The 27,235-nt window shown below is 37.1% G+C and overlaps 1 protein-coding gene and 1 long non-coding RNA gene across 13 annotated transcripts in view; one reads left to right on the forward strand and one right to left on the reverse strand.

The window, feature by feature from the left end:
* Positions 1-27,235, reverse strand: part of ANKRD17 (ankyrin repeat domain 17) — a 165,713-nt gene that overhangs the window by 3,287 nt on the left and 135,191 nt on the right. For 11 of the 12 annotated variants that reach the window (XM_055588777.1, XM_055588778.1, XM_055588776.1 and 8 more), the window contains 6 exons: positions 23,814-23,985; positions 22,099-22,546; positions 21,515-21,670; positions 19,346-19,495; positions 16,359-17,995; positions 8,536-8,733 (listed from right to left, as the gene is read on the reverse strand). In XM_055588777.1, the coding sequence (XP_055444752.1) occupies positions 8,536-8,733; positions 16,359-17,995; positions 19,346-19,495; positions 21,515-21,670; positions 22,099-22,546; positions 23,814-23,985 (2,761 nt within the window). The remainder of the gene's footprint in view (positions 1-8,535; positions 8,734-16,358; positions 17,996-19,345; positions 19,496-21,514; positions 21,671-22,098; positions 22,547-23,813; positions 23,986-27,235) is intronic. The other variant, XM_055588779.1, reaches the window with a different exon arrangement.
* Positions 1,154-18,686, forward strand: LOC129657969 (uncharacterized). The gene is made up of 3 exons (XR_008717191.1): positions 1,154-1,275; positions 1,756-1,826; positions 18,517-18,686. It is a non-coding gene; the product is annotated as an uncharacterized LOC129657969 (long non-coding RNA).

Genomic DNA, 27,235 nt, shown 5'->3' on the forward strand with positions numbered 1-27,235 from the left:
TAATTTGCCCTTGACCATAAGTAAAATATAACACCAGAGCAATGAGAAGACAATGTTTAAATTAAAAAGAAACAACAATGACAACAAAATGGAGGTGGGGAAAATCACTGATTGTATTGGCAATTTTCAAACTATTTTCCTTGGGAATATTTGTCCCTTGGTTGTATGTTAAAAAAAAATAAGTAAGTTTCTTTAAATCAGGACTTCACAGAACTTTAATATGCTGATAAAATACCAACAGAAGGCTATGTTTCATAACCCAACTGATTCACTGTACCTTGTGGATATGCCACAGAACACACTCTTAGAAGTGCCAATTTAAGTTTTACTTATCAAAACAAGGCTAGTTCTTAATACACAGAATTTGGGAATATTCATTAGTGATTTAGTCTCTTTATACACTATAGTGAAGAAAGTGAAAGAAAGTGAAAGTCGATCAGTCGTGTCCAACTCTTTGTGACCCCATGGATTATACACACAGTTCATGGATTTCTCCAGGCCAGAATACTGGAGTGGGTTGCCTTTCCCTTCTCCAGGGGAATCTTCCCAACCCAGGGATTGAACCCAGGTCTCCTGCGTTGCAGGCAGATTCCTTATCAGCTGAACCACAAGGGAAGCCCAAAACAACAACAACAACCTTCTTTGGAGTAGAACTTGGGATATATTTCAAGCTCTTTTACTTTTTTTAATACATGCCCAGATGCTCAGTAGTGTCTGACTCTTTGTGACCCCATGGACTGTAGTCCACCAGGCTCCTCTGTCCATAGAATTTTCCAAGCAAGAATACTGGAGTGGATTGCCATTTCCTTCTCCAGGGGATTTTCCCCACCCAGGGATCGAATCTTGATCTCCTGCATTGCAGAAGGATTCTTTACCAACTGAGTCACCAGGGAAGCCACCATAGTGAAGAAGGAAAACCAAAACCAATCATACTTTTCTTATTAAAGTCTAAATATAAAGCATATTTAAAATTAAATACAGGCTAAACTGTAGAGGAACTTGAAGCTTAAAAAGTCAAAACAGTTACCTGCATAGTGCATAGCTACAATTTATTTGAAAACAGAAAAACTGGTTTAAATAACTATGAACTGAATCTTTGAGGGCTACCTACAAGATGAGATTATGAAGAAGCCTATATGTAAAGAGAGTCAGTAGTAAGAGGACTGACAAGAAACAGACTATGAGTGAGAGACCATAAATCCTTTAAAGAGAGAGAGAGATAATAGCTGTCTCAAATCTTAGATGGTTTCAAAGATCACCCTGCATAGCCTTAAGGTAAGCACCACTTTCCTTGAGATTCCCAGGTCTACAGTCCTTGCTACGAAAAGAGCCTAATTATAATTTTTCTTCTTATCCCTAATTATTATAATTTCTTTAATTAGAATAAACAAGAAAAATCTAATTCAGAGTCATGTTATTAAATATGCTAACTTATAGAGAAAAAACAGATTTTATAGGTTTTGTTGGAATACAATCTTGGGAATCTGTTTTAGAAAAAAAAAAAATACAAGTACAAAACTCGGTACAGGACCTTGGCAGGGCCCCTTGCAAATGAGATACCCTGAAACTTAAATTTCAGTAAATCCACTTCAGTTCTGAATTCAAATTGGAAGAGCAATGTGACTTACAAATGGAAAGAGTGCTCCTGCAGGAAAACTGCACTGCACTGTCACGCCTCAGTTCAGTGCTAACTGAACTACAGTAGATCATGAGATGACTGTGGTTAGTTATGAGTAACAAAACTTTTTTTTCAAGGTTAAAGAAAACAGAAGAGAAAATAGCAGCATGAAAAAAAAAACAGCAGCATGAACATATACTGCAAGGATGTAAGTACTGTTTTATAGATATATTTCAGTCACACACAGGTATATGCATACTGAGTCATGATGTAAAATTAATTTTTTCCTTAAAAAAAAGTCATTATTATTATTTTTACTGCTTTTGGATACAAAAGAGCCTTATAAGATTGAAATGTCAAAGTGACCCACTGACTAGATTTGCCAAAGCCTGAAACTCACAGAGCACCAGTGATCAGTACTCAAAGCACGGACGGGTTGAGCACTGACAGGATAGACCTTAGCAGTCTGAGTGGGATACGGGCTCAGGGGATCTCTGCCTAGCCTGTATGCAGAAGGATCTTGGGCATCACCAGTCTGTTGTTTTGCAGCCTTGGGAAGGTTCTCTGCTTTCTTTTTTTAACTTTTTTATTTGGAAGTAAGGGACCCATGTCCCCCATATCTTAGTTTAATTTGCCCGAGTCCTAATATCATGTCCTGACATCCTATAGAGGAGAAGGGAAAAAAAGAAGTGGAATGCACGGAGAAATGTTGATAAAAGCTGTTTAAATACCTAAAACCAGATAAATACATTGTGAAGAATAAGTAATGCTTTTTGGGTTAGTTTTCCAACAGCATGCAGAATGGCAATTTTTATGAAAAATATATAGATAAATATGAAAAACAAAATTCTAAAAGACTACCATAAATAAACAAAGCTATGAAATGACATTTATGTGAACAGATAACATAAAGAATAATCAGAAGTCAGGTAAAACAAACTAAATGGTCATTAAAAAGTATTAAGATTTTTATTAGTAGTAGTAGTACTGTTAGTCGCTCAGTTGTGTCCAACCCTTTGTGACCCCATGGACTGTAGCCCACCAGGCTCCTCTGTCCATGGAATTCTCCAGGCAAGAATACTGGAGTGGGTGGCCATTCCCTTCTCCAGGAGATCTTCTCAACCCAGGGATTGAACCTGGGTAGGTAATGAAATGCAAACTAGTTAAAAGTTCAGTAATAAAAGGAAAAGTCTGAGAATCTTGGCTGATCAACCAGTCTAAGAGTTGCAAAATGATGACTCAAATTGTAATTCCTTTTACATTTATGAGTTGTCATTATACTGTAATGACATTGTAAGTCCCCCGTCTGCATTGTAAAATTTTATTTATAACCATTACATATTCCATGGATTGTTTTATCCAGTGAGCTGACATTATTCATTTTGATGGTTAAACTGTCCTGAATTTGGCTAGTGGGAGCTCCTTCAAGCTATATGCTGCATTCCTCTGACATGCCCAACCATCTAAACACGTAATTACTTTCTGACACTACAAGACTTTTTGCAGACTTCTCTTATACTCTTCCTGCCCCAGCTCTCAAATCAGCTATTTCCCCAACAAGCCCTAGTTTCTTTTAGTGGATTAAAACATTTAACAGACAGATCTGGATGCTGAATGTGCTTACTGCTACTGAAGATCCATTGCTTCTAGGCCCTTTTCAGTAGATAGTTCTGGGGGGAAAATGGCAACTTTATGTGATTCAATCCAAAACATAACATCATTTTAAAATCATGAATTCATATTGATCCTCTAATTCCAATACAATTTCATAGCATTCTTCCTTGCCTTACTCTACATTCTTCTCTTCCTATAATCAGAGCCCTGGATTACATCATTTTCAATATTCTTATTTATTCATTTGCTCAGCCCTATAATATAACCCGCATAGGTTTAAAATCACTCATCCATAACATAAAATACAAATGTCCTAAGTAGAAGTGAAGATTTTGTCTGTAGTCTGTTTGTCTTTTGGGTTTACAAAATACTAATGTCTTCAAAAGTTTTTAGATTGTTTCTTTTTCATTTAGGTTTATGTTAGTAATTTAAAATGCAGATAGGTTTACTTGTTTTTATTTATATTCAATTTGAGTGTTTTCCCTTTCATCAAGGTTGGTTCTGTTTTAAATTTGTGAATATTAATATGATTACAAAAACAAAACTATTATTTCTACTGAGATAAGTTCTCCTTCTTCCCTGTTTCCTTACATTCTGCCTCAAAGTCTGATGAGGAATAAAAGCAGTTTCAAAGTAAGTGCCCACAGATTACTTTACAAATTACAAAGGGAAAAATGATAATTTGATAGTGTAGAAACCAAGTGATCAAAGTTAACAGCACAAACTGACATTTTATATTTTCTAATGTAATACCGTGAGAAGGCTGCAACACTAATAGGAATATTCCTGTCAAAAATACATAACTTAAACTTAAAAATGAAGAAATATCAGAAAAACAAATTGAACCATTTTACCAAACAACTGATCTGTAACCTTAAAAAAAAAAGCTTTCTTTGAAAGATTCATAAAGTCTAAGCAAACAGTTCCAGGTTATTTGAAACTAAAAAGATATGGGAATTACATGCAGTCTGTGACACTGATTTTAATCTTGAAAAAGAGGAGATAATAAAGGCATTATTGGGATAACTGGTGAAATATGAGTATGGACTATATATTAGATAATAATAATGTATCAAAGTAAAATTTGCAGAAGTTGATAACTGCATTGCAGTTTTGAAAGAGAAAGTTCTTGTGATTCTAAAATATTATAATCTGGAGTATTTAGGGGAAATCAGTCTGTATCTGCAACTAACTGTAAAATGGTACAGTAAGAAACCCCTGCAGATGGTGACTGCAGCCATGAAATTAAAAGACATCTACTCCTTGGAAGAAAAGTTATGACCAACCTAGATAGCATATTCAAAAGCAGAGACATTACTTTGCCAACAAAGGTCCGTCTAGTCAAGGCTATGGTTTTTCCAGTGGTCATGTATGGATGTGAGAGTTGGACCGTGAAGAAAGCTGAGCACCGAAGAATTGATGCTTTTGAACTGTGGTGTTGGAGAAGACTCTTGAGAGTCCCTTGGACTGCAAGGAGAGCCAACCAGTCCATTCTGAAGGAGATCAGCCCTGGGCTTTCTTTGGAAGGAATGATGCTAAAGCTGAAACTCCAGTACTTTGGCTACCTCATGCGGAGAGTTGACTCATTGGAAAAGACTCTGATGCTGGGAGGGATTGAGGGCAGGAGGAGAAGGGGACGACAGAGGATGAGATGGCTGGATGGCATCACTGACTCGATGGACGTGAGTCTGAGTGAACTCTGGGAATTGGTGATGGACAGGGAGGCCTGGCATGCTGCGATTCATGGGGTTGCAAAAATTCAGACACGACTGAGCGACTGAACTGAACTGAAGAAAGCCCTACAATCCCTACACACACATATTTTACACACACACACACAACACACACACACTGAAGAAAGCCCTACAATCCCTACACACACATACTTTACACACACACACACTCTTTCTTTCTCTCTCTCCTCTCACACACACACACAGATACACAGCAGGGAAAGGGAGGAATGTGGTAATATGTTAACAAGTAGTGAATGGGCGTGGGGGAAATATACAAGTATTCTTTATGCTATCTTAAAGGACCCTAGAGATATAAACAAATGCAACATGTTTACCTTAAAAAGAAAACACAACACATTTACCTTAAGTGGTTCAATGTTCAAAAGCAGAAAAGATCTATAAAAATGTTTTATGACAACTGTGTGTATGTGTTCTTAGTTGTGTCCGACTCTTTGTGACCCCATGGATTGTAGCCTGCCAGACTTCTCTGACCGATGGATTCTACAGGCAAGAAAACTGGAGTGGGATGCCATCACCTCCTCCAGGGGATTTTCCTGACTCAGGGATCCAACCTGCATGTCTTATGTTTTTTGCACTGGCAGGTGGGTTCTTCACCACTAGTACCCCTTGGGAAGCCCCATTGATCTTCCTTATAATGAACTAAATAAATAAATAACCATATTCCTCCAGTACACAAATTTATGTTGTATTGAATACAGCTTTAAATAACTGAGGCTGTAACTTTTTATTATAAGCCAGATAGTTAAGACTAAAATGTCATAATCAGTTATTCCTTATAGTTATATTTACTTTCAATGTTCTATTAATAGTTTAAGTTTACATAAACCAGGCTAAATAGCTGTGTTATACTATATTCACTTTTTCTCAATTATGATTCTTAAGAAACTTTCTTCAGCTTTTTCAAAGATAGGTAAAGTATCCTCAATAGGAATCGCTATGAACTTCTCTTTTTTCTTGGTACCTTATTTGCATACTTACTACATTATTTCTGGCATGTTTTTGTCATAGTCACTTATTTATTTTTTTTTTCTTAAACCATTTATTTTAACTTAGGACACCTGTACAAGGATATATAATATTCCATGTGACAGTCTTTGTTATTTGATAAACACAAGAAAAACTATACAATATATACATTCACTATATATGTTCATGCTTTCACTGGCAGACATGCAAATCTCTCAAATATGAAATTTTTTTAATTCTTTCACTCAGTTGACCAGTCTCTATTAACTGAGCTCTAATGTTGTTAGAAGAAATTGTTAAAACTTAAAAAAAAAAACAAAAAAGGATTCTTACTAAAATTTCCTCAAAGTGAAAGCAATTTGATGTCTTTATCCTCACTAAATAAATAAATAACCACAAATACAAAAAATCCTACTACCCTTATTACAGAAATCTCTTAATGTGAGTTGAATTCTCTGTTTATGTAGCAGATGAGATTTAAAGTAGACAAAAAAGTAGCCTTATACTATAAGGCTACAAATCCTTCTTCATAGAAACTACATTCTCAAATCTAAAAGTAAATGTAAATCAACAGGTGACAAAACAAGACTTTTGATTCTCAAAAAATGATCCATCTTAGAAAATACAATATTCTAGATTTGATAGAACTGAAGTTGATTCTAATACTTTAAAAACCTGGAGAATCTATTTAAATTTCTCCTAATTTCAGATTGCCAAGAACATAAATTACAATTTTATAGTATTTATTTATTTATTGAGGTATAAGATTTACAACTTTTTGTTAGTTTCTGGCGTGTAATACACACTCTTCTCCTTTTGCCTTCAATCTTTCCCTATACACACACACACACACACACACACACACACACACACAACACACACACATATATAGGTACATGTACATATATACTGCTTTCCATATTCTTTTTATTTATGGTTTATTGTGTGCTAGTAGGCCAGCAAATTTGGAAAACTCAGCAGTGGCCACAGGACTGGAAAAGGTCAGTTTTCATTCCAATCCCTGAGAAAGGCAATGCCAAAGAATGCTTAAACTACTGCACAATTGCACTCATCTCACACTCTAGTAAAGTAATGCTCAAAATTCTCCAAGCCAGGCTTCAGCAATACATGGACATGAACTTCCAGATGTTCAAGTGGGTTTTAGAAAAGGCAGAGGAACCAGAGGTCAAATTGCCAACATCCGCTGGATCATGGAAAAAGCAAGAGAGTTCCAGAAAAACATCTATTTCTGCTTTATTGACTATGCCAAAGCCTTTGACTGTGTGGATCACAATAGACTGTGGAAAATCCTGAAAGAGATGGGAATACCAGACCACCTGACCTGCCTCTTGAGAAACCATATGCAGGTCAGGAAGCAACAGTTAGAATTAGACATGGAACAACAGACTGGTTCCAAATAGGAAAAGGAGTGCATCAAGGCTGTATATTGTCACCCTGCTTATTTAACTTATATGCAGAGTACATCATGAGAAATGCTAGGCTGGAGGAAGCACAAGCTGGAACCAAGATTGCTGGGAGAAATTCAATAACCTCAGATATGCAGATGACAACACCCTTATGGCAGAAAGTGAAGAGGAACTAAAATGCCTCTTGATGAAAGTGAAAGAGGAGAGTGAAAAAGTTGGCTTAAAGCTCAACATTTAGAAAACAAAGATCATGGCATCTGGTCCCATCACTTCATGGCAAATAGATGGGGAAGCAGTGGAAACAGTGTCAGACTTTTTTGGGGCTCCAAAATCAATGCAGATGGTGATTACAGCCATGAAATTAAAAGACGCTTACTCCTTGGAAGGAAAGTTATGACTAACCTAGATAGCACACTGAAAAGAAGAGACATTACTTTGCCAACAAAGGTCCATCTAGTCAAGGCTATGGTTTTTCCAGTGGTCATGTATGGATGTGAGAGTTGGACTGTGAAGAAAGCTGAGTGCCGAAGAATTGATGCTTTTGAACTGTGGTGTTGGAGAAGACTCTTGAGAGTCCCTTGGACTGCAAGGAGATCCAATAGTCCACTCTAAAGGGGATCAGTCCTGGGTGTTCATTGGAAGGACTGATGCTAAAGCTGAAACTCCGGTACTTTGGCCACCTCATGCGAAGAGTTGACTCACTGGAAAAGACTGATGCTGGGAGGGATTGAGGGCAGGAGGAGAAGGGGACCACAGAGGATGAGATGGCTGGATGGCATCACTGACTCAAAGGACATGAGTTTGAGTGAACTCCAGGAGTTGGTGATGGACAGGGAGGCCTGGTGTGCAGAGATTCATGGTGTTGCAAAGAGTTGGACACAATTGAGCGACTGAATTGAACTGAACTGAAGTGACTTCAGTCCCATTTCACTCTTTGTGACCCCATGGACTGTAGCCCACCAGGTTCCTCTGTCCATGGGATTCTCCAGGCAAGAATACTGGAGTGGGCTGCCATTCCCTTCTCCAGGTATAGTATTTAACTTATTAAGAGATTTAAAACTTAAAAATTCCAAACTTCGAAAAACTTTAAAACTTTTTTTTTAAGGGAACATAAAGGCAAACTCTTCCTCTAGAATTACTGTGTATTACTCACCATTTGATGCTGATGAACATGGAGTCAACAAACTAAGTGGGGAAAAATGTTGTCTGTTAAAGTTAGCAGCTGTGGGTGCTCCTCCAAGGGGTGCCCCAGGTCCATACATTTGACCTCCTGAAAGGTTTGAGGCAAAGTTTCCCAAATGTGTAGAGGAAGGTGTTACAGAACCATATGGCGAGTCCATATTGACAATACCTACAACGTAGAAGATAAATCATAATTTATAATAGTTACCCTTAAGATATGTAACTAAACTAGAAAAACCTAGAATTCCAAGAGGTTCCTAATAAATGCAAATATATTTTGGATTATTAAAAAAATTTCTCCTTGTTTACTTCTTCCAGTTCACTGACTCATTACCTCCCCCTTTATTTTATAAAGATAGCTATAAAAAGGAAATTAACATGAAAAATATTTTATATTTAATGTTAATTTTGGCAGATTATTACTATAGAATACATGGAGATTTAATATAACACTAAAATTTACATAGGTTTGGTGGGCAAGGAGTTGGATCAAATTTTATCTTTAAAAAAAATTATAGAAATCAATCATCAATCAATTAAAAATAAATAAACATTAAAAAAAAACACTTAAGGGGAGGGAGGGATGAGTAGGCAAATCACAGAGGATATTTAAGATACTGAAAATACTCTGGATGATAGAATGATGGTGAATACACATCACTAGACTTTTGTTCAAATTCACAGAATGTACAGCATTACAAGAGTGAACCCTCATGTAAACTAGAGACTTTGATAAGGATGTGTGAACGTACGTTCATCAATTGTAACAAAAGTACTACTCTAGTGTGGGATGTTGGTAATAAAAGAAGCTATGCCTGTATGGAGGCAGATGGTATGGGAAATCGTTGTACTTTTCTCTCAATTTTGCTGTGAACTTAAGAGTGCTACTTAAAAAAAAAAAAAAAAACCTTCAAAAAATGAAATAAAAAAGCTACAGAAAAAAGGACTGTAGATATACTCTTGTAATAAAGAGATCTGATGATCAGCACCTTAACTAAAGTGACCATGCTTTCCATAGCTAATTGAGACAGTCTGTTATTGAGTGCCTCCTGATATGATGCAGTGTGAGATTCAAACATTACCTATCTGATGTTCCTGCTAGAAATGTTTAACCAGAATGTAACCATGGATTGATAAAACAGGCAAATCTGAAATGTAGGACATTCTTCAAAGGATTCAATATGGATAAGAACAAAAGAAGGTGGTGAGATGTTTTTGACTGGAGGAGATCAAAGAGACATAGTAGCCAAAAGCAATGTGTGAACCTTGATGGCTGCATCAAAAGGAGAGAAAATAGAATGTATAGGCATAAAGGATATATCTGGCACGATGGTTTTACATATTGGGTGCTATTACTGCATTAATTTTCCCTTTCTAGGGTGTAGAAATAGTGGTATAGCTGTGAAGGCAAATGTGCCTGTCTTGACCTGAATCTAATACTTCCCTCTGATGGACTCTCAAGTTGAACTTCATGGCTAATTTTGGCTCTAATCACTGTATACCCCTTAAAACTTCACCTCCCTATGACTGTGTCCTTTTCCTATACTTTTCAAAAAAAACCAGTATTTCCTTTTTCTCTAAATCTTAATTTTAGTATGTTTTTAACATTTAGTAATATTACTCATAGTTTTACATTATTAGTAAAAATAATGGTCATTATACATAAATATAAAATGGAAGTTGATGGAAAATCCCAAGTCTTCCTGGTTAATTCCCACCCCCTCTGCCCCCCAAAAAACTAGCTACTATATGGCAAATATCCTTTCACATGTTATCTTTAAGCATATATTCACTTTGTGGTGGTGGGTGGTTTAGTTGCTAAGTCGTGTCTGACTCTTGCGACCCCATGGACTGCAGCTCACCAGGCTCCTATGTCCAGGGATTTCCCAGGCAAGAGTATTGGAGTGGATTGCCATTTTCTTCTCCAAATTTTACTCTTTCTTAACCCATTTCTGACAAAATGTGGTCTACTGGAGAAGGGAATGGCAAGCCACTTCAGTATTCTACCTTGAAAACCCTGATGAATAGTATGAAAAAAGGCAAAAGATAGGACACTGAAAGATGAACTCTCCAGATCAGTAGGTGCCCAATATGCTGCTGGAGATTAGTGGAAAAATAACTCCAGAAAGAATGAAGAGATGGAGCCAAAGCAAAAACAACACCCAGTTGTGGATATGACTGGTGATAGAAGCAAGGTCTGATGCTGTAAAGAGCAATACTGTATAGGAACCTGGAATGTTAGGTCCATGAATCAAGGCAAATTGGAAGTGGTCAAACAGGAGATGGCAAGAGTGAATGCCGACATTTTAGGAATCAGCAAACTAAAATGGACTGGAATGGGTGAATTTAAATCAGATGACCATTATATCTATGACTGTGGGCAAGAATCCCTTAGAAGAAATGGAGTAGCCATCATAGTGTTAACAAATGAATCCAAAATGCAGTACTTGGATGCAATCTTAAAAACGACAGAATGATCTCTGTTCATTTCCAAGGCAAACCATTCAATACCACAGTAATTCAAGTCTATGCCCCGACTAGTAACACTGAAGAAGCTGAAGTTGAACGGTTCTATGAAAACCTACAAGACCTTCTAGAATTAACACCCAAAAGGGATGTCTTTTTCATTATAGGGGACTGGAATGGAAAAGTAGGAAGTCAAGAGAAACCTGAAGTTTTCAGGCAGATTTGGCCTTGGAGTACAGGATGAAGCAGGGCAAAGGCTAATAGAGTTTTGCCAAGAGAACGCACTGGTCATAGCAAACACCCTCTTCCAACAACACAAGAGAAGATTCTACACATGGACATCACAAGATGGTCAACACTGAAATCAGATTGATTACATTCTTTGCAGCCGAATATGGAGAAGCTCTATACAGTCAGCAAAAACAAGACCGGGAGCTGACTGTGGCTCAGATCATGAACTCCTTATTGCCAAATTCAGACTTAAATTGAATAAAGTAAGGAAAAGCACTAGACTATTCAGGTATGACCTAAATCAAATCCCTTACCATTACACAGTGGAAGTGAGAAATAGATTTAAGGGACTAGATCTGATAGAGTGCCTGATGAACTATGGTCGGAGGTTCGTTACATTGTACAGGAGACAGGGATCAAGACCATCCCCATGGAAAAGAAATGCAAAAAAGAAAATGGCTATCTGACGAGGCCTTACAAATAACTGTGAAAAGAAGTGAAAAGCAAAGGAGAAAAGGAACAATATATCCATTTGAATGCAGGGTTCCAAAGAACAGCAAGGAGAGATAAAAAAAGCCTTCCTCAGTGATCAGTGCAAGGAAATAGAGGAAAACAACAGAATGGGAAAGACTAGAGATCTCTTCAAGAAAATTAGAGATACCGAGGGGACATTTCATGCAAAGATGGGCTCAGGACAGGACAGAAACGGTATGGACCTAACAGAAGCAGAAGATACTAAGAAGAGGTGGCCACACAGGAGAACTATACAAAAAAGATCTTCATGACCCAGATAATCACGATGGTGTGATCACTCACCTAGAGCCAGACATCCTGGAATGTGACGAGTCAAGTGGGCCTTAGGAAGCATCACTACGAACAAAGCTAGTGGAGGTGATGGAATTCCAGTCAAGCTATTTCACATCCTAAAAGATGATGCTGTGAAAGTGCTGCACTCAATATGCCAACAAATTTGGAAAACTCAGCAGTGGCCACAGGACTGGCAAAGGTCAGTTTTCATTCCAATCCCAAAGAAAGGCAATGCCAAAGAATGCTCAAACTACCGCACAATTGCACTCTTCTCACATGCTACCCAAGTAATGCTCAAAATTCTCCAAGCAAGGCCTCAGCAATATGTGAACCATGAACTTCCAGATATTCAAGCTGATTTTAGAAAATGCAGAGGAACCAGAGGTCAAATTGCCAACAACTGCTGGATCATTGAAAAAACAAGAGAGTTCCAGAAAAACATCTATTTGTGCTTTATTGAGTTTGCCAAAGCCTTTGAGTGTGTGGATCACAATAAACTGTGGGGAATTCTGAAAGAGATGGGAATACCAGACCACCTCACCTGCCTCTTGAGAAACCTGTATGCAGGTCAGGAAGCAACAGTTAGAACTGGATATGGAACAACAGACTGGTTCCAAATAGGAAAAGGAGTACATCAAGGCTGTATATTGTCCCCCTGCTTATTTAACTTATATGCAGAGTACATCATGAGAAATGCTGGACTGAATGAAGCCCAAGCTGGAGTCAAGATTGGCAGGAGAAGTATCAGTAACCTCAGATATGCAGATGATACCCCCCTTATGGCAGAAAGAAGAACTAAAGAGCCTCTTGATGAAAGTGAAAGAGGAGAGTGAAAAAGTAGGCTTAAAGCTCAACATTCAGAAAACTAGGATCATGGCATCCAGTCCTATCACTTCATGGCAAACAGATGGGGAAACAGTGGAAACAGTAGCTGACTATTTTGGGGGGCTCCAAAATCACTGCAGATGGTGACTGCAGCCAGGAAATTAAAAGACGCTTTTCTTTGAAGGAAAGTTATGACCAACATAGACAGCATATTAAAAAGCAGAGACATTACTTTGTCAACAAAGATCTGTTTCATCAAGGCTATGGTTTTTCCAGTGGTCATGTATGGATGTGAGAGTTGGGTTATAAAGAAAGCTGAGTGCCAAAGATTTGATGCTTTTGAACTGTGGTGTTGGAGAAGACTCTTGAGAGTCCCTTGGACTGCAAGGAGATCCAACCAGTCCATACTAAAGGAAATCAGTCCTCAGTGTTCACTGGAAGGACTGATGTTGAAGCTGAAACTCCAATACTTTGGCCACCTGATGTGAAGAGCTGACTCATCTGAAAAGACCTCGATGCTGGGAAAGGTTGAAGGCAGAAAAAGGGGATGACAGAGGATGAGACGGCTGGATGGCATCACCAACTCAATGGACATGAGTTTGGTTCAACTCTGGGAGTTGGTGATGGACAGGGAGGCCCAGCGTCCTGCGGTCATGGGGTCGCAGAGTCGGATATGACCGAGCAACTGAATTGAACTGAACATATTACCTAGATGTTACATTTTTTGAAAAGTGAAGTATTTTCACTAAATTCCAACTTTAAAAAATTAAATAACAGATATTTCTCCAAGCAGACATACAGATGGAAAAAGCATATGAAAAGATGCTCAACATCACTAATTATTAGAGAAACACAAATCAGAACTACACGAGGTATCACCTTATACTGGTCAGAATGGCCACCATCAAAAAGCCCATAAACAATAAATGCTGGAGGGAGTATGGAGAAAAGGGTACCCTCTTACACTATTAGTAAGCATATAAATTCATATAGCCACTATGGAGAACAGTATGGAGGTTCCTTAGAAAACTAAAAACAGCTACTATACGATCCCTGGTCTCTGACTCAGAGGTAAAAGAATCTGCCTGCAATGTGGGAGACCTGGGTTCAATCCCTAGGTCGGGAAGATCTCCTGGAGAAGGAAATGGCAAGCTACTCTAGTATTCTTGCCTGGAAAATGCCATGGACAGGGGAACCTGGCAGGCTACAGTCCATGGGGTTGCAAACAGTTGGACACGACTGAGCGATTAACATACTATGTGACCCAGCAATCCCACTCCTGGGCATATACCATAATTTGAAAAGATATATTTACCTCAATGTTCACTGTAGCACTATTTACAATAGCAAGGACATGTAAGCAATCCAAATGTCCATCAACAGAGGAATGGATAAAGAAGATGCGGTACATATGTACAATGAAATATTACTCGGCCATAAAAAAGAATGAAATAATGCCATTTGTAGTAACATGGACGGCCCTAGAATTGTCATACTGAGTGAAGTCAGACAGAGAAAGACAGATATATGATATAGTTTGTATATGGAATCCAAAAAAAGAGAATAAATAAAAAAAACTTATCTACAAAACAAAAATAAAGTTATAGATGTAGCTCTGTACATATGTAGAAAACAAAACTTATGGGTACCAGGGGGTAAGGGACCAACTGGGAGATTAGGATTGACATATATACACTACTGTATATAAAATAAATAATAAGAACCTACTGTACAACACAGGGAACTTTACCTACTCCTCTGTAATGGCCTATACGGGGAAACAATCTTAAAAGGAGTAGACATATGTATGTATATAACTAATTCATTTTGTTGTACACTTGAAACTAAAACAACATTGTAAATCAAATATATTCCAATAAAATTAAAAAAAAAAAGAATTACATGTATTAGCATATGAAGCTTTACAATAAATTATATCGATTCTATTGTTTTAGTATTCAAGAGAAACTGCTTTTGAAAATTCACAAAAAATGTTTCAATCAATTCCCAGCAAAGAAATATTTACTGATCATGTTCATTACATTTATGTGCTAATAGGTAAACATAACACTCAGTTCCCATTAGTCCCAGAATGTCATCTCTTCAATAACACACATCAAGTTGGCAACCTTTCTGTAAAGGCATAAATAATATTTTTAGACATCAGTAAAGCATGGAAATAGAAAAAGAACATTATTGGAAAATTGTGGAGTATGAATAAAGTCTCTAGTCTAGTTAATTATAGTGTTCCAATATTAATTTCTTAGTTTTAATAAATTTAAATAAATAAATATATTTAATAAATATATCATGTTTATGTAAGATGTTTACATTAGGGGAAGTTGGGGTAATTATAGAAGAACACGTCTATAAAAAATATTTCAAAGTAAAAAGTTAAAAAAGAAAAAACAACCACTCAAAACCAGATCTTTAGATCTTCTTTAACTATCAGCACTGCCCAATAGAACTTTTTATGTTAACAGATGTGTTCAACATCTGCACTGTGCAATATGGCAGCTACCAGCTACATCTGCTCATTAAGTAAGGACTTGAAATACGATCAGCCTACAGACACTATGGAAAACAGGATGGAGGATCGTCTTAAGAACTGAAAATGGAACTACCACAATGATCCTGAAATTCCTCTTCTGGAAATATATTCAGAAGAAACAAAAATATTAACTTGAAAATATACCTACACTCCCATGTACATAATAGCATTATTTACAATTGCTAAGACATGGAAAAAAACCTAAGTATCCATTCATGGATGAATGGAAAAGAAGTTGTGGCCCACATACACTTGTTTTTTTTAATATGGCTGAATATTCCACTGTGTGTGTGTGTGTGGCATATAAACACACACAGTGGGATGTTATTCAGCCATATATATATATTAAAAAAGAAGGAAATTCTGCCATTTCTGATAAATGGATGTGCCATGAGGGCATCAAACTAAGTAAAACAAGTCAGACAGAGAAAGACAAAGTTTATATTTTCATTTATATGTAGAATTTAAAGCAAACAAACTCACTGAAAAAGATCAGATTTGTGGATATCAGAGGTGGGGGGAGGTGCAGATTGAAGGTAGAGTTGACTGTAAAGCAGAAGTAAAATAAAATTTTAAAAATATGTGGTAGTTTTTATTTGAAAAAGCAAACTTTTGATGGCATTATCTTATTAAATTAAAATATAAGAGACTGTTTTTTTATTTTGAGAGAGAAAAATGTATTTGATGAAATTTACTTATGGTAAATTTAAGGTAAAATCCATTGCAGTTTCTAAAAATATTAAAAAAAATAATAATGCCATACTAAATACACTCAATACTCACAACAGCATTTGATTTAGTAAAACAGTTTGTCCATCTGGCCCAGTAAGAGTAAAAGTACTAGAAAATAACCAGAGTTTTTGCATCATCTGTGTAAATGAGCAGGTGAAGAATGTCAGAAAATACAACCTTACCTGAGGGACTTGGAGCAGGTCTCTGTAATGGTGGTCTGAAACCTGGAGCTTTAGAAGTATCAGATTGATGTAAGGGATCTGAATTTGGCAAATATGAGGATTTTCCTGATAGCATAGATTCTGGTGTTGACTGAGATGAAACAACAGATCCTCCCCAGAAGGCATGAGCAGAAGTCGGGCTATTTTCAAACAATGTGCTAAAGGGCCCAAATGGTAAGGGGGCACTGAAATTGGGAGCAATAGGTTTATTTGCTGGATGTACTGAATTTTGACAAGCACTTTGTGTACTTAAGGTCGAAGGTAGCTGGACAGAGGAGGGAACACTGTGAGGTCTTTTAATGTGATTGACACTGAGGACTGCAACAGATGAATTTTGCACTGGAGCTGGATTCTTGTGAGGGGCAGTTGTGCCATGAGAGGGTGGTCTAATAGCAGGTGGTTCCATTTTAGGAGGAGGCTGGGAGCATCCCATTTGTGTCTGAGGCATAGGGTAAGTCACTGGGGCAGTAGAAGGCACCGCCACTGGAGCAGAACTTGTGGTTGCTAAAGAAGGGACAGTCATTCTGCCTTCCGGGGGAGGAACCTGAGACTGCTGAAGAGGTGGTCTTGGCTCCTGAGAAGCAGATCCCGGAGGCTGTTGCTGAGTAGAATGAACTGATGAACTCCCAGAAGAACTGCTGCTGTTTGGAGGTCTACTGTTTGTTGTTTCTACTACTGGTGGACTACCTGCTTCCGGCTCAGAGGAAGATGCCCCTTTATTTGGAGATGCTGTTCCACAATCCAAAGGGCTGTTTCTAGAAACTCCTCCTGGCTGGGCTGGTGGTGACGGGGAAGATGGGGATGATACTGGGTAGTGTTCTTTGGCAGTAGGCATAGGATATGTGGCATTTGTGGGTGCAGTGCTGTGGTTGCTTGCTGTGGTTGTGACCGTTGTGGTGGTGGCATTGGATGTCTTCACAACTGTGACAAAAAGCTGCCTTCTAACAGAAGGTGAACTCGGACTGCCATTTGTAGATGTACCAGGCACCGTTGAAGCTGATGAACTGGTTGTAGTTGTTGGACTTGAAGTTAAAGAACCTGCTGAATTCACCTGAGAACCACTGCTATTCTGATTGCTATGGCGAGGCACCATGTGAGGCTTAGGCGAGTTAGTAGCTCTGGCAGGGCTCAAAGGCCTGACAGGAAAAGGACCCCAAGTGGATTGAGCTGGTGGAAAAGTACCTCCAAAGTGGGTCATGGGCAACCTTGGTGGACGGATCTGCTGGAAAGTCTGAGCAGCAAGCAAAGCATGTGCAAACTGTGGAGGAGGATATGCTAATGGAAGAGAAACTGGAAAACCAGGCCTCACATTATTCACTGGATTCTTAATGGTTTTGTGAGTAGATGCAGAAGAAATTGCAGGCACAGTAAGTGCTGTGGCAGTTTGAGATGTTGATGACAGAGCTACAGTCGTCATTTTAATTCCCATTAAGGAACTGTTAGCAGCAGTGGTGGTAGGTGCTGATGACCCTATTTTGGAATTTGCTGAGGAGCTTTTCAAACGATTCTTTGGAATGAGTTCATCAATTTCTTTGTCTGGATCCTTGATCAGAGCATTGATCAACTGAGTTGCCTGTCTTGTTGATTCAGTGCCACCCCTACAAATGGACCAAAAAAAAAAAAAAAAATTAGGTCCAATTTCCCCTTTTTAAGATATATAAGGCCTAAATTCATTTGTGTGTGCACTGCATATGTATGCACATATATACAGAGAACAGATAAAAAGCTAAGCAGCAAGTTTTCTATTTTTGAGGTATTTTGCAAGCAAAGCGATAAACTGTCCAACACACCACTATATTTTTCAAAGGAGAAACAAATTACTTCTTTTCAAAAAATTTAATTTCACTATTGTTTCCTCAGGCTAAGCAATCATTTTCCTACTGTGAAATACATTCTAGATCGAAAAATCACTGCACTTAAAATCCTACATAATCCATACTGTTACCATTAAGTTCAACAATTGATCAACATTAAAAATAGTACAATTAAGCAAGAACAATAATATCACTGAGTAAGAAAACAGTCTTTTAAATTCAGGTAGGTAAAATGACTCTATTTACAGCATGTTTACTACTGGTTTCTTTATAAGTAGAGTGATTATTTTAACTATTTTGGACAGATGTCTCAAAATGAGAGAAGAATCCTGATAATGCCAACAATGGCCATAAGGTCAAAACCCAGTCTTCAATGTTTAGGAATGTATGTGGTTGACAGGAAAACCTTATGGAAACCCCGAGGTGGAGGATTTCTGCTTTCCCTCTTCTCTGGATAAGGCAAGTGTGACCACACCTACCCGAGAAGAGGCATAAAAAAGATAGGAGAGGAGAATAAGTATAAAGTAGAGTGAGTTAATTGCCTTCTTCCTGTTGAGGCAAGTTATTAAACTATAAGCCCCTCTATTACTATCAAGGGCACCAGTCTATCACAACCAAATTTATGATTTCTTACAATATCATCTTTATTTTAAGGATATTACAGCTTAGAAATACTCAAATATTAATTCAAAACAAATATCTACTTTAGATTTAAATCTATGACTGAGCTCATACTCTAAGTATTCAATCTAAGAATAATAAATCTCAAATGCTAACTTAAGAGAAAGATGGAAAACTACTAAAATGTGTTAGAAATCCTTTCCTTCTAAAAAATTCTCAGAATCAGTTTTAAGAATGCCTTATTAAATGTTTATATAAGGAAAAATTATTCAAATCTTTGTCATACACACAAAAAAGAAAAATTCTTTTAAAGTCCTTTGAAATACTTCATAAGAACATATAAATTAGAAAAACAAATTTTAAGAGTTATTTTCTCTAAAATGAATCAAATTCTCATTTAAAAGTAGGCTATTAAATACAAAGTTCCATTGAAAACTCAAATGCTTATCTATAATTTTTAAGCTCTAATGCAATAAATATAAAGGGAAAAAAAAATAAGAGACAAAATTTTGCCTTATAGTTATTATCCGGTCTCCCGTCTTGTCTTTCTGCTTATCAATATCTATGTGTGCACCAGTGAACTCCCGAATCGCATTAATATTACAGCCTCCTCTTCCAATCACTCTGGATATCACAGTTGATGGAACAGATACTTTCTTTGACCTGTTTAATGGTTAGAAAAATAAATTAAGATAAATCATAAATATCAGTGGTTGTAATTAAGACAGTTATACTAATTTTATAATAAAAAATGCAGAACATTGTTGAATAAGCCTCTTCTACCTAGTCTCATCCTAAATGATACAAGGCAACTAAGAGCCACAGAAAAAAAGAGTGAGTTTACCAAAAACTGTTTGCTTTTTTGACTTTTATCCTTCATTACGATCTATAAAGCACATCCATGTAGACATACACTCTGTAAACGCAACTACTAATGGCAAATAAGACAGACGGGTTCCCACCCACATATACTGACTGTGTAGAAACCAAGTAAGAAACATAACACGATGTCGTAAGTGCTCTAACAGGGTATCATAAAGACACACTGATGGGGTGTCTAATCTAGCCCAAGGAGTTAAGAAAGGTTTCTTGTGAGTGCCTTTAGGTGTCTGACTTACACCTTATATTCTTGTTTTTATTACCCAATATTTAACTGAAAGGATGATACTGAAAATTCATGTTTTCCTGCATTCTTCTAGAGGCCTTCAAATGATTATCCACAAATATGGATACTTGCTAAGGTATGTTTAGTTGTGTGAGGAAACAGAAAAGCCTGTTGGAATTCCAAAAAGCAAAACCCACCTAACATAAAATTACTCAGATTCAGCAAAGGTAGATATAAATTTCTTACAAGTCTAAACTAAAGAATACTTCTAAAAGAAAAACAGTATAACTCTCAATAAAAAGAATGCGCCAATTATGCTTCAATGAATAAGTAAATTATTTATTCACAACAGATTAAATACTAAATTAGAATTTTTTTAAAAACCTTGCCTCTCTGCCCTTTTATATATATAACTAAGTCACCTGATAATTCCTTTTCCCTTAAAGAACATAACTCAGGGATCATTATTTTAAATTAGTTAAGAATTTGTTTGTATACTATACTATAAGATGCATGCAGGGACTTCCCTTGGTGGTCTAATGTCTGGGAATCTGCCTTCCAAAGGAGGGGATGGAAATTTGATCCCTGGTTGGGGAACTAAGATTCCCACATGCCCTGGGGCAACTAAGCCCAGGCACCCACAGCTAGAGAGCCTGAGTGCTCCAGAGTCTGTTTGCTATAACAAATGAAGCCCACAAACCACAAGAGGAGCCTAAGTGCTGCAACTGGAGATGCCCACAACAGCAATGAAGACCTGGTACGGCCAAAAATAAATAAAACTGCATGCAAAAACCAGAATTATCTTTTTATATGAGAGCATGGATAATGGAACCTGGTGAGTCCCAGTCCACGGGGCTGCAAAGAGTCGGACATGACTGAGTGACTAACAGTGAGAATGAACTCTGGTGTTATGATTTTAATTAGTTTAAGAGCCATGTGACAGACAGAGATGAAGACAGAGATGGAGGCTGAGCGGAAGTCTTGGCCGAAAACAGGAAAAGAAATGTACATCATACTTTTTTTGGATCACATCCTTTCTAGGTAGGTGGTATCTTACCACCTTGCAGTTTCTGGGATACTGTTTTACTTTTTAACACACATTATTTTAAAAATCCCAAGCAAAATACAGTAAAATATTTTAGTTCTAAAACTCTTGAAGTAAAAATATTCTATGATTTGAAGACAAGAATAGTTTAAAATCAATATTTATTTACTGTCCAAATATTTATAAGCATGTGATAGACACTACCTACTGGGCTTCAAGGTTACAAGGAAGAATAAGACAATCTATCACCTTAAAGAAATTAGTTCACTACCAAAAGCCAGTATGTATGCAGGTGAAGCAGACACACAAAGACCTAACTTTTTATGTAAAATCTCCCAGCTTTGAAAGTATTAACATATACTTTTTTCCATATAAAATATAGTATAGGTTGTCTCCATTGGCAGCCCTGGGCCACCAGTTTGTTTGCAGCATTTGGAACAGTTGGGGAATTTAATCGCAAGGTAGACTGTACTTCTCTGTGAAATAGAGCACATATAAAAAGAATGAGAAAAACAAAGAAATAATCAATTACCTCCTTACAACCTCTTTCCATCCTTCTTCCCTCTTCTGTCCACGCTTGGGACTTGCTACTGTTAATTTCCCATTTGGAGAGGAAAGGGGAGATGGACCAGATTTTGTGCAAGTGGAGAGAGAATTACTGGTCACTTCACTGATAGTCTCTGACAATCTTTAACAAGGAGGAAAAACACACATTAAATATAGAACAGATGAAGAATTTTTGAATGATAACAGCAAACTAACACATGATTTTATTCTTTATTTTCTGAATATTATGAATAAATGAGAAATTTATTTTTCATTTTCCAATACTGGGCAAAATATGAAGGGGCAATTTTAAAAAGATATTATCTAGAGGTCAAATATAGCGGAACTAAAATACAATAACAATCTCTGAAAAACCACAACCGATACTTGTCATGGGTTAACAACCCAAATGAAGAAATTACACAGTAATTCTTTAAAGAAGTGTGCCTTCTTTAGAACAAAGACTAACACTTACTTTGTCTTTTTCATTTGACTGCTTTACTAAAAAATTCAGCAACAAAGTGTTTCATAATGATACTGTAAATTGTGAAAATAAAAATTGGAACTCACTTTATTGAAGTCTTGCCAGAAACAGATTTTCTCTCCTCCTTTGGAAATGTAACCAGAACTGATGGCTGTTTCTTGCTGGTCACAGTGGTAGTGACCACGGCAGGTGAGTGATTGTCACTCTTTCGGCTGCTGTTGCTGTTACTACTTTCATCACTGCAACTGGAAATTCTCATGTTATCACTATCTCCACTCTCGCTGGTACTGCTGCTCTTGGACTCTCCGTTCACCTTCTCTGGCTGACTGTATGAGATTGGTAGTGGATCATCAAATATAATTTGAACGTTTTCCGGAGTAATTTTATTTTTCCTGTTTTTCCTCTTTGAACTGGTTGTAGTTATGGTATTATTTCTTTTACCATGGGAACCTGCCAAAGTGGTCCAGGTTGCAGATATACCTATGGTAGTAGTGGTTGTGGCACTTGGAGGCTCTGTCAAGACTTCAGGTTCATCTGTAGAAGCAGTAATACCGAATTAGCAAGTTCTAGTGTTCTTGCCATACATTTAGCTTTAAGAACTTGACAAAAATAAACTGAGAGGCTACTCTACTACTACTACTTTTAGATATAAAGTCATCAGTCATTCCATCATTCACTAGTAATGAGATGGATATGATTTATCTATTCTCCTCTCTGTTCCTAAGTTCTAAATAACATATACTAGGAAGTTATAAAAAAATATTTCAGGGGACCTTCTTCATAGTCCAGTGGCTAAGACACTACACTCTCAATGCAGGGGACCCACGTTTGATTACTGGTCAGGGAACTAGATCCATCATGCCACAGATAAAATCTTACATACTGCAAGTAAAGACCCTATATGCCGCAACTGGAAAAGAATCCTGTGTCCTGCAACTAAGACCTGGTGCAGACAAATATATAAACATTTTTTAAAAATTTGGAATTATTTTAGGAATGAATATGTTACTATATATTACATATTATTCATAATTATTAAATTTCTCAAGTGTAATAATGTTATTGTTGTGTACAGTATATATAAGACTATTCAAAAAAAAAGAGGAAAAATATAAACGTGCCACAATGTTATATGAATCTAGGTGACTTGCAGGTATTCATCATACTAACTCTTAAAATTTTCTGTAGCCTGAAATTTTTCAAAATAAAAGACTGGAAGAGAGGGAAATACACACATACACACCATACATATATGGTGGTTTAATGACAATGGTTCTTTCTAACGATATCCTTACCTCAAATGATTTTTAGTTAGAAAGTAATTAAAAGTAATTTCCTCATTTAAGAAAAAATCTGAACATGGTCTTGACTGTAGATGAAATTATGGAAGTACTGATAATTTTTTTTATGATTTTATGTATTTATTCCAGGTGCAATGTCAGACATCAGCAATTTATTTTCAGATAGCTTAGGGAAAAAAATATGTATATACACTTAGAGAAAAAAATAAAGCAAATATAGTAAAATGTTTGTTTTTAAATTAGGTGAAGGGTATTCAAGTGTTTGTTTTATCATTCTTTCAATTTGTGTATAGGTTTGGAATTGTTTACAATGGAAAGTTGGGATGAAGTCAATAAATAAAAAGGGCATAGAAATACTTTAGGGTTTAATAATATAAAAGATCTACTGTTATCTTGACTCATTGACATTTAATGTTATCTTAAGTTATTTATATTTAATGAAATATAATTTTGAATAGAAAGCATTATATGAAAGAAATTAGACGATTTAGAGAAAATACCTTCAACTTTATGTTTTTCTTTTTCTTGAGCAGCTTGGAGTTCAAAGTTTTCTTTATTTTTGGCTTCAATTTCTTCTAGCTTTCTTCTTTGTTCTTCCTTTTTCTTTCGTCTCTTCTCCTTTCTCTTTTCTCGTTTGGCAGCCAAAGCCAGCCTTCGACTTTCTTCCCTTAACTGTTAAAGAATCAATAAAACAGAATTATAACATTGGAATTTTCATTGGAAAAATGTTGTCACATAATGTCATTCATCATAAAGGTACTGGGATACCATAAAATTCAAAGTTATCTTAGTTCAACTCACTGATCAAAATCATACTCAAATCACTGTAAAGAGAAGATACTATTTTTAAATGTCAAGATCAAATTAATGATAAAAGACAACCTAATTTCAAAATGGATGATTGATAAAGATATATATAACTCCATAGTCACTAAGGAAATGTAGATGATAAGAGGTATCAGATAGCAAAAGTTTGGGAAAATGAATTCTTTCCTACACTGCCATTGGTATAAATATCAGAGTTTTTGGAAAGGTAATTTGAAAGCCTTCTATGAAAATTACAAACTGCTTATCCTAAGAATATATTCTATAAAATGTCTACCTCTAGTAGAAAAATACAGGTTTAATACTTTCCATTGCAAAAGCTGATTACTATGGTAGTAAAAGGAAACAGGCAAATTCATGTGGTGAGATCCAGGGTGGGGATAAATTAACAACAGTATACATTTACAGAACACTGAGCTGTGCTCACATGCTCAGTTATGTTGGACTCTTTGCAACCCCATGGACTGTAGCCCACCAGGCTCCTCTGTCTATGGGATTCTCCAGGCAAGATATACTAGAGTGGATTGCCATTTTCACCTCCAGAGAATCTTCTTGACCCAGAGATCGAACCCACCTCTCCTGCATCTCCTGCACTGGCAGGCAGATTCTTTACTACTGGTGTCACCTGGGAAGCTATCTATATATTTTATGTGCATTTTAAACATATGTCAAAACAATGATACTCAGTTTATGGAAAATGTCACAATAGCCTAACTAATGAAACCAGTGCTTAGAGACAAGCTTATAAGCCAAATCAGACTTAAGTTTCTTGAGAAAAAGTCTGATTTCGTTTTTTTAGTCTCCAGCCTTTGTTAGTCACTCCTCCTCCCTTTTGAAATAATCCCTGTTCAGGGTGACTGAAAGGTTTTGCCACCTTGAAAGTTTTCACATCCGGAGGCAATGCACCATAATTACATTCTCTTGGGTAAGAGATAAGATTTTTGTTTTTGGAAAGATAAATAATTAAGGAGAAACTATAGAAAATCAGATACTTTCTCAAGCAGATGGATTTCAGGAAAAAACACAAATGGAAACTGGAGATATAGAATTTGTTTGCATAGTATCTGCCCCCTAGAAACTTTTGCTGATCTTTCAAAAGTACCCAAGTTTCCTCTCAGTTCAGATCAGTTCAGTCGCTCTGTTGGGTCTGACTCTTTGCGACTCCATGGACTGCAGCATGCCAGGCTTCCCTGTCCATCACGAACTCCCAGAGCCTGCTCAAACTCATGTCCATCGAGTCAGTGATGCCATCCAACCATCTCATCTTCTGATGTCCTCTTCTCCTCCTGCCTTCTATCTTTCCCAGCATCAGGGTCACTTCTTTGCATCAGGTGGTCAAAGTATTGGAGCTACAGCTTCAGCATCAGTTCTTCCAATGAATATTCAGGACTGATTTCCTTTCCTTCAGGATTGACTAGTTGGATCTCCTTGCAGTCCAAGGGACTCTCAAGTCTTCTCCAACATCACAATTCAAAACCATAAATTCTTCAGGGCTCAGCTTTCTTTATAGTCCAACTCTCACAACCATACATGAATACTGGAAAAACAATAGCTTTGACTAGATGGACCTTTGGTGGCAAAGAAATGTCTCTGCTTTTTAATATGTGGTCTAGGTGGGCCATAGCTTTTCTTCCAAGGAGCAAGGGTCTTTCAATTTAATGGCTGCAGTCACCATCTGCAGTGATACTGGAGCCCAAGAAAATAAAGTCTCTCACTGTTTCCACTGTTTCCCCATCTATTTGCCATGAAGTTATGGGACTGGATGCCATGATCTTAGTTTTTTTAATTTTGAGTTTTAAGCCAGCTTTTTCACTCTCCTCTTTCACTTTCATCAAGAGGCTCTTTAGTTCCTCTTCACTTTCTGCCATAAGGGTGGTGTCATCTGCATATCCGAGGTTATTGATATTTCTCCTGGCAATCTTGATTCCAGCTTGTGCTTCATCCACCCCAGCATTTCACATGATGTACTTTGCATGTAAGTTAAATATGCAGGGTGACAATATACAGTCTTAATGTACTCCTTTCCCATTCTGGAACCAGTCTGTTGTTCCATGTCCAATTCTAACTGTTGCTTCTTGAACTGCACAAAGATTTCTCAGGAGGCAGGTAAGGTGGTCTGATATTCCCATCTCTTTCAGAATTTTCCAGTTTGTTGTGATCTACACAGTCAAAGGCTTTGGCGCAATCAATATTGCAGAAGTAGATGTTTTTCTGGAATTCTCTTGCTTTTTCTGATCCAACGGATGTTAGCAATTTGATCTCTGGTTCCTCTGCCTTTTCTAAATCCAGCTTGAACATCTTGAAATTCACGGTTCACATACTGTTGAAGCCTGGCTTGGAGAATTTGAACATTACTTTACTAGCATGTGAGATGAGTGCATTTGTGTGGTAGTTTTGAACATTCTTTGGCATGTTTATGTAGGCCAGTTTGATTGAGAATAGTAGAAAATCACTTTCAGATAGCATATCAGTGGTCTTGATTACCTAAGGTCCAACAGGGCATTTTAAAGACTTTTATCTTTTACTGTGCTGGAAATGACACTGTAGTTGTTCTTGTTGTTCAGTTGCTCAGTCATGTCAAACTCTTTGTGACCAGATGGACTGAAGCATACCAGGCTTCCCTGTCCTTCACTGTCCCTGGGAAAGTCGCAAACTTATGTCCATTGAGTTGATAATGCTATCCAACCATCTCATCCTCTGTGGCCTCCTACTCTTCTGCCCTCAATCTTTCTCAGCATCAGGCTCTTTTCCAAACAGTTGGTTCTCTGAATCAGGTGGCCAAAGTGTTGGACCTTCAGCTTCAGTATCAGTCCTTCCAATGAATATTCAGGACTGATTTCCTTTAGGATTGAGTGGTTTGATCTCCTTGCTGTCCAAAGGATTCTCAAGAATCTTCTTGAGCACCACAGTCCAAAAGCATCAATTCTTTGGTGCTCAGCCTTCTTAATGTCCAATTCTCACATGTGTACATAACAACTGGAAAAACCATTGTTTTGACTATATATGGACCTCTGTCAGAAAAGTGATGTCCCTGATTTTTAGTATGCTGTCTAGGCTGTCACAGCTTTTGTTTCAAGGAGCAAGCATCTTTTAATTT

Source organism: Bubalus kerabau, chromosome 7 (assembly GCF_029407905.1).
Source record: "Bubalus kerabau isolate K-KA32 ecotype Philippines breed swamp buffalo chromosome 7, PCC_UOA_SB_1v2, whole genome shotgun sequence".
Taxonomy (NCBI): Eukaryota; Metazoa; Chordata; class Mammalia; order Artiodactyla; family Bovidae; genus Bubalus; species Bubalus kerabau.